A 14,555-nucleotide genomic window follows, 5' to 3' on the forward strand; every position below is an offset into this window, starting at 1 on the left:
CCCCCCCCAACAAATAAACAAAAACCAAGGAAGCAAACTAACAGAAACTAATATTAAAGCAAGTAAAAGACCAATAAGAACCCCTGTCCCCAAAAGCCAAAACAAAGCAAATGAGACAAAAAGTACACACACACACATACACACACACACGAAAACAAAAACAAACCAAATGAGTTTCCTTAGACATGGAGCCTGTCCTGGGATGTGGTTGATATCCCAGCGACATTCCTTTAGAGAAAACTGATTCATTTTCCTTGAGTGACAGTGTTTTAAAAGCTGGATAGTAAAGATGGACCTAGGTTTCTTCAGCACATTCCTCTTGCACTTTCACCTAGTCACTTAATATATGCTTGTCTTAAAAATGGTTGAGGTACGTGGGGTTTTTCCTAGAATATGGTACTTAAATTTTTTAATAGTAGTTGATAAGGTACAAAGCAGAGAAATTAATTTATAAAATTTACTGTAGCAAGTTTCAGATTTCTTTTGAATTCAGCAATAATAGTGTTAAGTACTGAAGAAAACAGTAAAATTTGTGTAATCAGTCATTATTTTCACAGATATTTCAAATATGCCAGACACGACCTTAGAGATGTCTCTCTCAGGGAGTCGACTACAGAGGGCAGTACAGAGGTACAGTTAACAAATAAAGAGAGGAGCTGAGAACACGGAAAGTGCTGACACACAAGCCTGAGGACCTGAGAACCCACAGAGAGCTGGGCGAAGTGCATGTGCCTGTACCTTATTGATGGGGAACGGGAGCAGAGACAGGAGTCTCTGAAGCTGTTAGCCAGCTCACTTAGCCAGACCAACAAGCTCTAGATTCAGGGTGGAAAAGAATCGTGTATTATCTTCAGGTAGCTTCTTTGGTTTTTTTTTTTTTAACTTAAAAATCATTTGTTGTTGTTTGTATTATACATTTACAATCAAAAAATATTTTCCAGGTGGATGTGGTGGCACATGCCTGTAATCCTAGCACTTGGGAAATGAAGGCAAGAGGTATTAAATAAAGGTCATTCTTGCTAGAACTGACTGGGCTACATGAAACCCTATTTGAAACAAACCAAACAGAAAAAAATTGTTGTCTCAATACTGAGGAAGTGGAAATAGCAGAGTTACCAGTTCAAAGCAAGTCTGGTCTATATAATGAATTAGAGGCTAGCCTGGGCTCCATAGCAAGACTATGTCTTAAAACCTTAGAAAAACCAAAATGACTTCGTTATCCATTGGTAAGACCACCTATGGTGGATATGCCTGTCATCTCAACATTCAAGTCATTCACAGTAGCAGATGGATGAGCCGAACTTGGCTATATTATGATGTTCAGACCAGTGTGATCGAGATAGTAAGACCCTTTTGCAGCAGTAATAAAATAATAATAATTAACAGTAATAGTAACAGCGGCAGCATCTTCTTTGTACATAAAATATAAAAGTAGCTCTTTAAAGAGAAAGTAAGATTTATGCAGATTAGTGGGAAATGATAACCTGTAAAGCAGATTATAACAAACTTTAAATCATGAAAGTTAAGTTTGACAAACCAGGAAAGGATAATAATGTTTCAAAGAAGTTACTGTTGAATCTTTCTGGTGGTGACTGCTTTCAGAAAATGTTAAATTCTTGGCTATGGATGATCTTAGAAAACTTTATTAAATGTCTAACTTCCTAAGATAAACTTAATATCTAATTTTCTAGGTTAACTTACTTCTATAAAATATTTTGCTACAAACACCCACCCAACCAACAAACTATTTGTAGTTGATACCTGCTGGGAAAGGAAAAACCAGTTTTCTCCAATGAAATGTCATTAGATACATCAACCACACTCCAGGGCAGGCCTCATGCCCCAGAGTAGTTGGCCAACACAAATGGACTCCCGTGCTTTTTGTTCTCTCTGTCTCTGTCTCTCTGTTTCTGTCTGTCTGTCTGTCTGTCTGTCTGTCTGTCTGTCTCTCTCTCTCTCTCTCTCTCTCTGTGTATGCACCTTTTGTTTGGTATTTTTATCTTCCAGTTTTTCTATTTTGTTTTTTTGTTTTATGATCTTTGCAGAGAGAGAACATGAAGTTGGGTAGATGGTGAGATTGAGTATCTGCAAGGAGTTGGGAGAGGAGAAACAATATGATCAAAATATATTGTATGTAAAAAAGTTTTTAAGTTAAAAATAATTTAAATATTTGGCTAACATTTATAACATTAAGAAACATACTCAAATTATATATTAAAACTGTGTTAATGGAATTTTAAAAGTGATACTTTTTTTTCTTTATTTCTTTATTCCTGCTATCTTGTAAGATTTATTTATTCAAGCTTTACGGCACAATAGCTGAACACTTACTAGTCTATTTTAATCCTCTAAGCTAATATGGCTACTTCTCAGCCAAAATTGTGGAGATACTTGCATTTTAGTTTTTCTCTGGCTCTCTGTTCCAGGTATGTTCCTATGATGTCACCTGCATGCTCTTCTCTTGGCAAATCCTCCCCCCCATCTCTTTCCCTCCCTCCTCCCCTCCCTCCTTCTCCCTCTCTCCCTCATTCCCTCCATTCCCCCCCCACCCCTCTCCTCTGGCTGGGGTCAGAAGTCCAACCCCATTCTGCTCTCTATTCAGATTCTGGCTGATGACCTTTTTTTGGCAAGCTAGAGATTAAATGAGGACCAATGTTTATACAACATTGAAGCCGAAGATATTAGACTAAGCGTTAGAATGCCATGTCCAGCCAGACACTGGGGCAGAGAAATCCGCATTTGAATAATACAAGGATACTCTTCACTCAGTGTACGATAACATTATGCCTATAAAACTGTTCATATCTTAGTATTAAGAATTTCTTAATTTTAATATATTAAAAACAAGGATGGCTTTTATTTTATACTATTTTCCCTAAAGAAATTTTTATTTATATTTAGAGACAGACAGAGTCTTGCTGTATAGTCCAGGCTGGCCTCTAACTCATCATCCTCCTTTCTCAGCACCCAAAGTGCTAGCCTTAAAGGTGTGGCAGCACACTCAGCCTGCTTGTAAACTTTCAGAAATGTACTTTAAGAAGTAAGTTATAAAAGACTTGATATTTCACTTTATTCAAACCCCAGTGTAAAGTTATATGACAGTTTTCCAAAGAGTTTGTTATATATTAAATAGCTAATTGTAAAATTTCCAAATTGTTGTTTTCTGTGTTAATGCTATATGTTTCTTTCTCTTCTTTTTGAATTGAACAGATATGGTCCACAGGTCTCCATGAGTCAGTTTGGCTGGAGACTGCGAACACTCAATAATGAGCGGTGCAGCTTTAGGACTTGAGATTGTTTTTGTCTTTTTTCTGGCATTGTTCCTCCTGCATCGATATGGAGACTTTAAGAAACAGCATCGACTTGTAATCATCGGAACACTGCTTGCTTGGTATCTCTGCTTTCTTATTGTCTTCATACTGCCACTGGATGTTAGTACGGTAAGAGGCGAAATTGAGATACAATTTAAAAGACAGTTGTAGTCATACAATCTGGAATATGTTTTGAATATTGCTTTCTTAAAGTGACTAAATTATAGATGTTATCCTTACATTTTGTATTTAAATGCTGTTTTAAGAATTTAGCTGTTAAACAGTATAGCCAGGAAAATAGGTAGACTATGAAATATCCTTTAAGTACTTGGTGAATTCTTGGTTCTCATTATAAAACCTTGTGTTCATTCTTTAGACAATATATAACCGATGTAGGCATGCTGCTGCAAATTCCAGCCCTCCTGAAAATAACAATGTTACGGGAGTGTATGCATCTGTCACTCCAGCTCCAAGGTATTTCTTTGTTTCTACTTTCCTGTTCTATATAAACATTGCAATAATGCAGTTGATATTTTCACCACTTTTATTTTATATTCATAAAGTTTCCCTTATTCCTTATTATTTATCCTTTCATTCATTATAGTATAGTTATTATATTCCATTGTTAATAATACACTTTAAATATACATCAGTACACAATATAGTACTTAATGAGAAACTTAAAGAAGGCAGTTTTAGTTTGTTTCTACATCTTACAAAAATCTAAAACATCTTATTCTTCTCAAACTGTCTTTTTAAAAAAGAGTCATGAACATTTTCATCTTTCAGCACCATGAATACATCTATAAAGAAAGAACATTTCCATTTCATCCAAATTATAAGAGTTAACAGAAGTAGAGTTTGGCATGGTGCTATACACTTGTAATCTCAGCACATCAAAAGTTCAAGGCTAGCCTCACCTACATGAGAAGTTTACAACTAGCCTGGGAGAGACCTTGTTTTTAAAATCCCCAAACAAAAACTAAAGCAAGATTATTATGAATATAGGGTATTTCTCTCGTATTATACATTCTTAAGAAACATCATAGGGACTTGAGAGGTGACTCAGCAATTAGGAACACTTGCTGTTCTTGCAGAGAACCCGAGTTCAATTCCCAGCATCCATCTCAGGCAGTTTACAACTGACACAACCTCTGGCTTCTGCAGGCACCCGAGAATGCACCGCGCGCGCACACACACACACTCAGAAAGAGAGAGGGAGAGGGAAAAGGAGAGGGAGGAAGGGTGAGAGAGAGAAAGAGAGAGATAGTTAAACACAATGTTTAAAAGAAACATAATTTCACATGAGGAATAAGCGATTTCCAAATGTTATATTGAATTCCTATTAAATTTCCATATAAGAAACTTATTCATGTTGACAGGAAGCTTGTGTTAGTGCTTTGAGTAGTATTTATGTGCTTCTTCATATAGTTTCAGAGGAAACTCTAGGGCCTGGTGAGATGACTGAGTAAATAGAGTACGTGGCTAATAATCATAAGGACCTGAGTTTGGTTGTCAGAGTCCACATAAAAAGGCTGAACATGGTGTAACCATGTTCATGTACATGGTGAACCAGTGTAGCCAAATTGATGAGCTTCTGCCAATCAGAAGACTCTCTCAAGGGTGGAATAGTGTTCCTGAGGATGACACCCAAGGCTGGCCTCTGACCTTCTCGCACACATGTACTTTCACACACATGAACATGCACATGCACGTGCAAAAAACATCTGACTTGAGTAAAGGTCAAGTGCTCATCTTTGAATCACTAAAATGTTCATCACCTTTCAAAGCTATATATACACCAGTAAGAGTTTGAGTATTTAGAAGTCCTTGAATTAAAAGAATAGTCTCATAGACTAGAAAACTTTAAAATAGAAGTTGTCATCAGAGACTTTTCATTAAAAAATCTGAACAGAATTGTGTGTAGATGCTGGTGCTAACTGCTGATGAGAGTGTCTAATTTAACTAGCATCAGCAATGATAACTTTTTCTTTTATTGAATTCCTGTTCAATTCCCATTCCAACCTTCACTCCTATCTAACAATAAAAGACAAAGTATAGCGAGCCCTACAAATGGATGAGTATAATTTTAAGTATAATTGTTAAGTATTTGATTCCATACATCCATTTTTTAAAAAGATTTTCATATTAACAGTCAGTTAATTAAATACTATGTCTTCCTTTCATTAAATACCTAAGAATACATTGGGAATTGGAAGTGTAAATGACATTCCTTTTTAGAGTGAGTGGTTTTGTTCCTTTCGTGTATGGTGTTTGGTTTGGCAGCTTTGATTTTTAAATTTTCTGTGAGATATGATTTAATCAGTAATTATTAATTGATGCATACAAACTCACAAATTTGTTTATACTTTCATTTAAGAAGTTGGTATTTATAATCAATTGACTTTAAATTGTTATTGAATAGACAGCCTCCGTGTTTCAAGCCATGGAGTTACATCCCAGATGGAATCATGCCAATTTTCTGGAGGGTAGTTTATTGGACATCTCAGTTTTTAACATGGTAAGTGGCAGTGAAGGCTGCATTATTGGCTAAAGGATTAATTTTTTTTTTAAAGGATTAATTTTTAATGAACCTTAATACTTTGAGATGTAGTATCCCATTTTTACAAGAAGAAAGGAAAGAGGGGGGGAAAGCACACAAAAATAGAAAACAAAAATGAAGATTTTTCTTGTGACTGTTTCCTTACTTGCTGTCTTTCTTGTCTGACCTTCAGTCTGGTCCTCATTCAGCTTTGTTACTCATGAAAGTGCTTTTATGAAGGAACCACTCTTCCTTGTTTCCTTTCTTCATTTTTTGTAAAAAGTGTTATATTGAAATAGAATTATATAACTTCTCTTGTTTTTCTGCCTCCAGCCTATGCCAAATGCCCTCCTTCATACCCATCCCATACACCCCCACTCTCAAGTTGATAGCCTCTACTTACTTGACTATTACTGTTCCGTACAGAGAATCAGTTTTTGTTCTTAGTGTACATATGGATTCAGGGCTGCCCATTCTGCATTGAACAACCAGTAAGGTTGCTCATCCCTGGAAGAGGCTAACTCTCCCTCTCCCAGCAGTCATTAGTGACCTTCTTAGCCTAGAGCAAGAACCTGTGGTTCTCAACCTGTGGGTCGGGACAAACAACCTTTTCATAGGGGCACAGATCATATGTCCTGAAGAGCAGATATTTATATTATGATTCATTACAGTAGCAAAATTGCAGTTATGAAGTAACAATGGAAATAATTTTATGATTAGGGGTCATCAAAACATGAGGAACTGCATTAAATGGTTATAGCATTAGGAAGGTTGAGAACCACTGCTCTAGAGGTAGGACCCTACAAAATTTTCTCCTTTCTATGTTAATGTGTCTGTTAATATTGTCATTGTTCCAGTTTTATTTATGCAGCTATTTCTAGGAGAGACTGTTTCTTCACAGACTTGCTGATATTCTGCCTCTTAAAATCTCTCCTCTTCCACAGTGGCCCCGAGACACAGATGTAAGCCCTGGGATGTACTGTGTCGGGGCTGTGCTCCCAACAGTCTCTCCATCTGCATTGTGCCCTCTTGTGTTTTCTGGGATGGTCTCCAGTTACTGTAAAGAGAGGCATGGTAGCCACATTGACCTGTGGCTATAAGATTTAGAATATAGTAAGGAGCTATGCTGGTTTAGCAACAGGGCAGAAGTAGATTCTTCTCGAATGTGTATGTCCTCACCAGTCCTAGGGAGCTGGATAGGTTTTCAGTTCCTCCCTGTGTGGACCTTAAGTTCATTTAGACAATTGCTAGTTCCCATCAACAAATGTGAGTGCCGTTTTCTACACTAGTAGAGATATCTCATCATGCTGGTTATTGTTGTGGTTCATAGGCGTTTGTTGTAGCTGAGTAGGACTATTAAATTGCTTCCCTCTCTTGTCAGCTTGTGTGAATTTTCTCGAGGATTCTAGACTGAAGGAAAGAAGTTTCCAGGCTGTATCCAGCTCAGATAATCAAGTCTTATTCCCTATATGTGTAGGGTCTGTAGTAATGGAGGTCCAGCCTCCAGCCCTGCCTGCTTATTCATACATTCTCATTTCATTCATACATTCATCATTTCATGGATGTTTCCCTGATTTCTGTGACCCAGTTCCTAATGTTGCTCTTCCCTTGATCCCTGTGTCCTGTCATCTTGCCTGCCTGTGTGTGAGATACCATCAGTTACAATTGTGGCTTTAATAACCAGGACTGTACTCCAAGTCTGTTTTCTACCCATCGAGCTTTGTCTTCCTTCTGTGCTCTAGACTCCAGTTACCCTCTGCCTTCTGATCCTTCCTTAGATACTCTGCAGGACACTAAGCTATCAAACTGAATATAGCAAACACTGCAAGAGGAAGATTACAAAACGAAATAGAATAGTGTCTTTGGAAGTTTATTCTAAATAATCTCACCCATATCCTCAAAATTGCCAGATTTTCATTTTTTTATTTGTCTTTCTCTTCACTTTCTAAACTTAAGTCTGATGTGACCCTTTTCTAGTCCTTCTAAAATACCACCTTTATTCTTGGCATATGACTTACTGTGCTGCACAGAAGTTGTCACGTGGCAACTATATCTTATCAACACAAATATCTATTTATCAGTCCTTTCTCCTTGCCCTCCAGGGATGGAAGATTCATTCTTATTATGCTACCCCCACTTTCTAAAATAGGAACCTATCTCCTTAAGCTTTTGTTACTAACTTACAGCTTTCTGTTTTGACAACATAATTTCCTCATCATATAAAACAGTACCCCTATGCACATAAATGAATCTCTCGCATACAAGTATATTATTTAAAATGTCTCTCTTAGCTCAAATTCTTTTCCAGTCTCAACCTCACTAATATTATTATGACCATTGTTTTAGAAGACTTTAAAAAAAAGACTGAAGTTGAAATCTTACAAAAAATTTGCACTTACTGTGTTAAGTTCATTCTTGAAGTGGATGAGTCCATATACCAGTACTCAATGATGCAGGCCACTTACAACACCCCTGGAGTTCTCCTCATGTTCTTCTCTAGACATTCCTTATCCTAAAGAGTAACCACAATTTATACTTCCATCACTATAGATTGATTTGTTGTGTTTAGAAATCTATAAACAAAGACTTACACAGCATGCTTTCCCCCATGCCCTTTGTTCATATACACTTGGGAGATTTATCTACACAGTTTTGTACATATCATTGTTCTGGTACTCTTATTCATTTCTTGGAGGCATCTGCTTTATGCATATACCATAGTTTATAATACACCTCTTAAGTACACGTTCTCCATTTGCTCAGTTAATGTATTCCTTCCTCAGTCAGCAGTACCCTTCAGTACACTCCTGCATCTACTCACATATGCAAATCCTTTACATGCCTGACCTCTTGACAGCATTTAGTTTATGGTTTTCTCTCCTCCACTTTCAAATACTTTCCTCTTGTTCTTTTCCTCTTGTCATATACTCCTTGGTTTTCCTCCATGCCTCTTTACTGCTCTGTCTTAGTCTTCTTCACTGGTTCCTCCTCCTCTTTCTCAGGTCAGTCTAAGTTTCTTTCTCTTTGTACTTGATGCACTTGCTTCACCAGGTCTAATCTGCAGATGTTATTTTATTGCTGTTAACATCCTGATAGCTCCAAAATCTGTCTCTCCAGTCTTCTGAACTCAAACTTGTATGACAACTACCCTGTGTTCTTGTTGCTGTTTTGTATTGTCTCTTATATACTTTCAGTCATTAGCTTGACAGTCAGTCTTCTTTTTTGTCTTAGTCAGCACTTTATTGCTGTGAAGATATACCATGATCACAGCTACTTTTATGGGAGAAAGCATTTAATTAGGGCTGTCTTACAGTTTCTGAGGCTTAGTCCATTTTCATAGTGAGGAGTGTGGCAGCAGGTAGGCAGACATGGTGCTGGAGAAGTAGTCGAGAGTTCTACATCTTGATGCACATGTGACAGGAAGGGAGTAAGCCACTGAGCCTGGCTTGGGCTTTTGAAACCTCAAAGCCCACCACCCCTGGTGACACATTTCCTCCAACAAGACCACACCCGCTCCAAGAAGGCCACACCTCTTAATCCTTTTAAACAGTGTCACTCCCTTCTGACAAAATATTAAAGTATATGAGCCTATTGGGGACATTCTTATTCAAACTACCACACTTGTCCTGCTCTCACCTGGACCACTACCTTTAACCTTCCCAACTACTTGCATTTTTGTTTGCTTTCAATTAGTTTTCTATGCTGAAGTCTTAGGAAACCAGACATTGGAAAGTGTTTTCTTCAGTGAAGGACACACACACATGATGTCCTGAGCCCTTAGCTGGCATTTGAAACTGAGGCAGGAAGAGTGTGAGTGTGCTCTTGCAATCCTTTGCTTAAAAAAAAAATCAATGTTTTCTTATTCTTATATAGTCCAAAGTGAGTCTAAAGGGATAATGTTGTTATTTATGTCTTTGTTTTTGAATCTAGGTCTATGTAGCCAAGGTTGCTTCTGTCTTCCGAGTACTAAGATTACAGTTGTACCACAACCCTGGCCTCTTATGCAGCTCTAAGGGCTATTTTTAGACCTTTTAGAGGATGTGAAGTCACTTACACTATTTGAGTCTGAGTGTCATTGCAGCCTCCTTTGCTGTCTCCTGCTTTAGGACCTCTGTTTTTTCCTAAAATTTAATATTAAAAATAATAATTTACCATAGTTCATTCAGTATTAACATAAACATGTACTTACTCATAAAACATTTGTTGGGGAGAATTATACATTGAGATTTGTATGTTTTGGGTATTTTAGATTCAACAGCCACACAATTGAGTTTTTGATCATGTATTTTTCATCCAACCAGGATTCTATTACCTTTTATGCAATCATATGCAAGATCTGGAGGTTTTTCCATCACTGGAAAGATAAAAACAGCCCTGATTGAGAATGCAATCTATTATGGAACTTACTTACTGATATTTGGAGCATTTCTAATTTACGTAGCTGTAAACCCACGTTTGCATTTAGAATGGTAAGAAAAGGAGTCTTTATAACACTGTTGTGTATGTTTGTACTATTTGAATTGACTTTTACTGAACACATGCAAGTAAGGAAACACATACACCACATTATATATGTCTCATAAATACCCTCAAAGGGTATCTGAATAATGCACTTTATTAAGAAAATCCAGGATGCCATCTTTAAATATAACTATTAGATGTTGGGCTAATGTTTTGACTAATAATGCTGTGATAAACAACAATGGTTTTTATAGAATTTTAAATTTTATAAATGGTTAAAAATGAATTTTCCCCCACTAGGACTTAAATTTTTTTCTTTTTCTTTATTTTAGTTTGGAGAATAGTTTTCCTAATGTTACTTTAAACTCAGGTATTTCAATGTTAAAATTCATCTTGTGTATATAGTTTCTAATATATATATATATTACTCTAAAGTGTCTGTGTAGAAGAGTAGGGCTAGGTCTCATTGTTGGTGTAGGTAAACCATAACACAAGTTAACTGTTTACAGGGCTCTCTTAGTTCATCTTGATTAAGGAAGGGAAAAATGTTTTCTGTGGAGGAAGCAGTGTTTCCCATATTGAAGTCTGTTTTTACTGTCACACTCTGTCTTTCCATTCAAACATACAGATTATCTGCTGGGCCTGGAAAGTGGTGTAAATTTCTTCATATAAAATCATACTTATTCTCTATGACAGTTTTCTGAAATTTTATTTACTACTAACTAGTCTTATATTTTTATATAAAAGCGTATTTATATCAGCTATCTGTTTATATTTTCTGTTTCTTAGGAACCAACTTCAGACTATTGGGATAGCTGCTGCCAACACATGGGGTCTGTTTCTCCTCGTGTTATTACTGGGGTATGGCTTGGTGGAAATTCCTCGGTCATACTGGAATGGAGCCAAAAGGGGCTATCTGCTTATGAAGACTTACTTTAAGGCAGCCAAACTGATGACAGAGAAAGCAGATGCAGAAGAGAATTTGGAGGATGTAATGGAGGTAAGCAAGTTTAATCCTACAAAAGCAGTTATCGTGGTTTATAACTCTTGCTCTGTTGACTGTTCTCTTGACTACAAATGTGCCATGTTCTGTCAGTGAATTTTGCTTCATTTTAATTTTTGTGGTAGATGTCTATTTTATGATAGTAAATGCTAAAATAGGCTATCATTTCTTTTATTCATTAATAACACCTAATTTGAAAAGTTGTTCAACATTTCTATGTTCTGATTCCTTGTGAGTTTTATTTTCTTGTTGGAGATCTCAAAACACGCATCTAAGTAGACTAGCACAGTGCAAACTCGTTTCTCAAGACTCAACTTTAATTCTTACAACTTTACAAAAGAGATTTTTTTAATTCCCATTTTATAATGAAGAAAATGAGGTATTGGGAGTTTAAATAACTTGCTTATGTATACACAGCTAATGAGGAGAGCCAGGGAGTTTAATTTTAGTTCACACTTTAACAGCAGCCATGACCCTTTTATATTTTTAAAATATGAAGATCCAGGTGGTAAATGTTTGAGACTTTGTTGTCATGTGGTCTCTGTTGTACAGGCTTGGTGATTGTGGGCTGAAGGCAACTCATGGCTCCACATAGGTGAATGAGAGCAAGCTTGTATGTCAGTCTGAGAACAGGTGAAGAATACTAGATTTGGTTTACTTTGATGACCCCCAATTCCTAATTGTTATCCTCTTGTCTGTCTCTGGACCTTTTATTCTCAACTCATTGCATTTTCTGATGTTAAGAAACAACATTCCTCAGGAAGCCTTTTACATGAGCAACATGGGGCTACTATAGTAAAAGTACCACAGACTGCGTGGCTCAAGCACCTGTATTGCCTCATAGATCTAGAGGCTCAAAATCTTAGAACAAAGCAACAAGGTATCTTCTGAGAGCCATAATGAAAATTTTTATATTTATTCAGTAGACATATCATTTGAAACTTCTGAAAAAAATAAGTTTTGAAGATTTATACTTGATAAAATATTCGCATTTGATGAAAGAAAGTAGTTTTTGTTAGTGTTATGCCCAAAAGTTGGCATTAAATTAAGTTGTTGCAGATTTAAAGAATTTAGATTTTGTCAGTTGATTTACTGTTTCTTCAACAAATGCATGTCAAATGTGTTGTTTTGGGGTCTTTTGTTTGCTTTCCCACAGTACTAGGGATTGAAGTGAGTTTATCATATACACCTGTTGGTTGCATACCAGTGTACTATACCCCCAGCCTCCCCCATCTCCCCCAACCCCTCTACCTGAGATAGTGATCAGTCTCTCAAAGGTACCTAGACTATGAACTCACTTTGTATTTGTGATCCACCTGCCTCAGCCTCCTGAGTAGTTGTGGGATTACATGCTTACCTTACTGGGCCAGCTCAGATGAACCAAGAGTGTCTGAATGATATAGATTTTCTGTCATTAGATAGGAACCCTTAGGAATAAGACATGAAAATTAAAGCCTGGCATTTATGCCTTGTGTGTTATTTCAGCATACTATTCATATGTTGAAAGTGGTAGGATTTAAATGTGTTTTATGAGAAAAAGTCATGTATAAAAAGGAAGGCATCCTTTCCCCTCTCCTGCCTTTCATTCCCTTCTCCTCACCTCCTTATTCCTTCCTATTCTTTTCCCTTCTCCTCCCTCTTCCATCCCTACCTCCTTTCTTCCCCTTTTTCCCTCTTTCTCCTCTCTCTCTCTCTCGGTGTTTCTCTCTGTTTTTATTTGAGTCAGGATCTTGCTATTTCCCTATATCGTCCAGTGTAAGATAACAGGCCTGTACCACCATGTCTGGTTGACAGAATTCTTGTTTAGTGGATTGTTTAAAAAAAATAACTGTCCTACATAGATAGCACAATGCTCATGACTGTATTAACTGTCTAGAGTAGAGGATCAAACATTCCCTTAGAGTGTATGATAAAAGTATGCTTGAAGTGCTTATTATGGAGAGGCTTCACAAAATCTAGAGAGAGATCAGAAAAATAAATTTGACTAGGGATTTGAAGAATTGCTAGAATGTTGATAGCTAACAAGATTCTAATCAAATACCAGTTTAGCAGCTAAAGCATTGGCCTCCCAAACAAGCTTTTAGATCCTCCCAAACTTTAAAAATTAACTGTTGAGTAAACCTTAAATTTATAACAGATATATAGCTAATATGAAAAGTTAATTGTTTCTGTTCATGCTTTTATTTAATGTAGCTAAGTAATTTCAAGAAAAACATAAATTTTATATATATGGTCAGATTATGTAGTTAATTTTTGAAGTAAATAAATGTGTGCCAATTACAAACTTTAAAGAAACTTATAAATGGAAAAATACAATGTAGTAGCATCCAAAGTAACCTTTTGAAAATCCAAGTGTGATCTGGATATCTTTGCACATAACGCTTGTAATCCCAGGTCTGTGAGGGAGATGATTTCAAACCAGACTGAGTTATGTAGCAAATTCAAGTCCATCTTGAGCTATATAATTTTTGTCACAAAAATTAAAAATAAAATAAGTCAAAAATCTAAAAATGAAAACGAAATCTAATCTTGCCAGTCATGCATCTAGGATGAACATAGCTCAGAATTAATTGCTAGTTAGATTTCTGGGAGGTTTTGGGAATGTTTCTCAGATCACATGGTAACCAGGAATTTATTGTCATTTTTTTCTCTGTAGTCACGCTGTTCTTTTTCTCTAATACAGTGTGTTCATTTCTGTCTGGAGACTTGTACTCACTGTCCTTGTCCCTCTTTGGAATAGTCTTGTTTTCCCTTTAGTTGACTGAGTCTTACTCATTTTGTTCTGTTTCACTTAAATGATCAGTTCATCAGAAAGATGCCTAAACTAAACTGTAGTCATCCAGAATGTCCTGTGCTTTGCTTTTATAGCATTTCTATATCTTTTTTGTTTAATTGTCTGTTTTCCTCTATAAACTGAGTCCCTTACAAGAACAGTGTTATTGGTATCAATTTTTCAGAGTATGCATTTATTTGATTTTCATGGTTACTGGAAAGTTACTCTCCAAACACATCACATTTTACTGTATATGATATTGGTTTTGCTACAATCTTACTTTATTACATAATATAAATGTTTTATAATTTTATAAAAAAATCTCATTTGGAATTTGCCATTTCTTGGGAGCTTCAATATTCTTCTACATATTTATAGGCCAGTTCTATTTTGAATTCTCATTTCTTTTTTCTGTTTGCTAACAAGAATGCTTCACATACTAAGATGACTCTGGTATATAAATTT

The 14,555-nt window shown here is 36.3% G+C and overlaps 1 protein-coding gene across 2 annotated transcripts in view; it reads left to right on the forward strand.

Moving 5' to 3' along the window:
* Nucleotides 1-14,555, forward strand: part of Lmbrd2 (LMBR1 domain containing 2) — a 53,581-nt gene that overhangs the window by 7,986 nt on the left and 31,040 nt on the right. The window contains exons 2-6 of one of the 2 annotated variants that reach the window (XM_028767627.1): nucleotides 3,211-3,440; nucleotides 3,688-3,785; nucleotides 5,737-5,832; nucleotides 10,155-10,322; nucleotides 11,104-11,314. In XM_028767627.1, the coding sequence (XP_028623460.1) occupies nucleotides 3,267-3,440; nucleotides 3,688-3,785; nucleotides 5,737-5,832; nucleotides 10,155-10,322; nucleotides 11,104-11,314 (747 nt within the window). In that variant the 5' untranslated portion in view covers nucleotides 3,211-3,266. Of the gene's footprint in view, nucleotides 1-3,210; nucleotides 3,441-3,687; nucleotides 3,786-5,736; nucleotides 5,833-10,154; nucleotides 10,323-11,103; nucleotides 11,315-14,555 lie in introns of those variants that run through there. The other variant, XM_028767626.1, reaches the window with a different exon arrangement.

This window comes from Grammomys surdaster, unplaced genomic scaffold (genome assembly GCF_004785775.1).
Source record: "Grammomys surdaster isolate TR1022 unplaced genomic scaffold, NIH_TR_1.0 174, whole genome shotgun sequence".
In the NCBI taxonomy this organism is placed as follows: Eukaryota; Metazoa; Chordata; class Mammalia; order Rodentia; family Muridae; genus Grammomys; species Grammomys surdaster.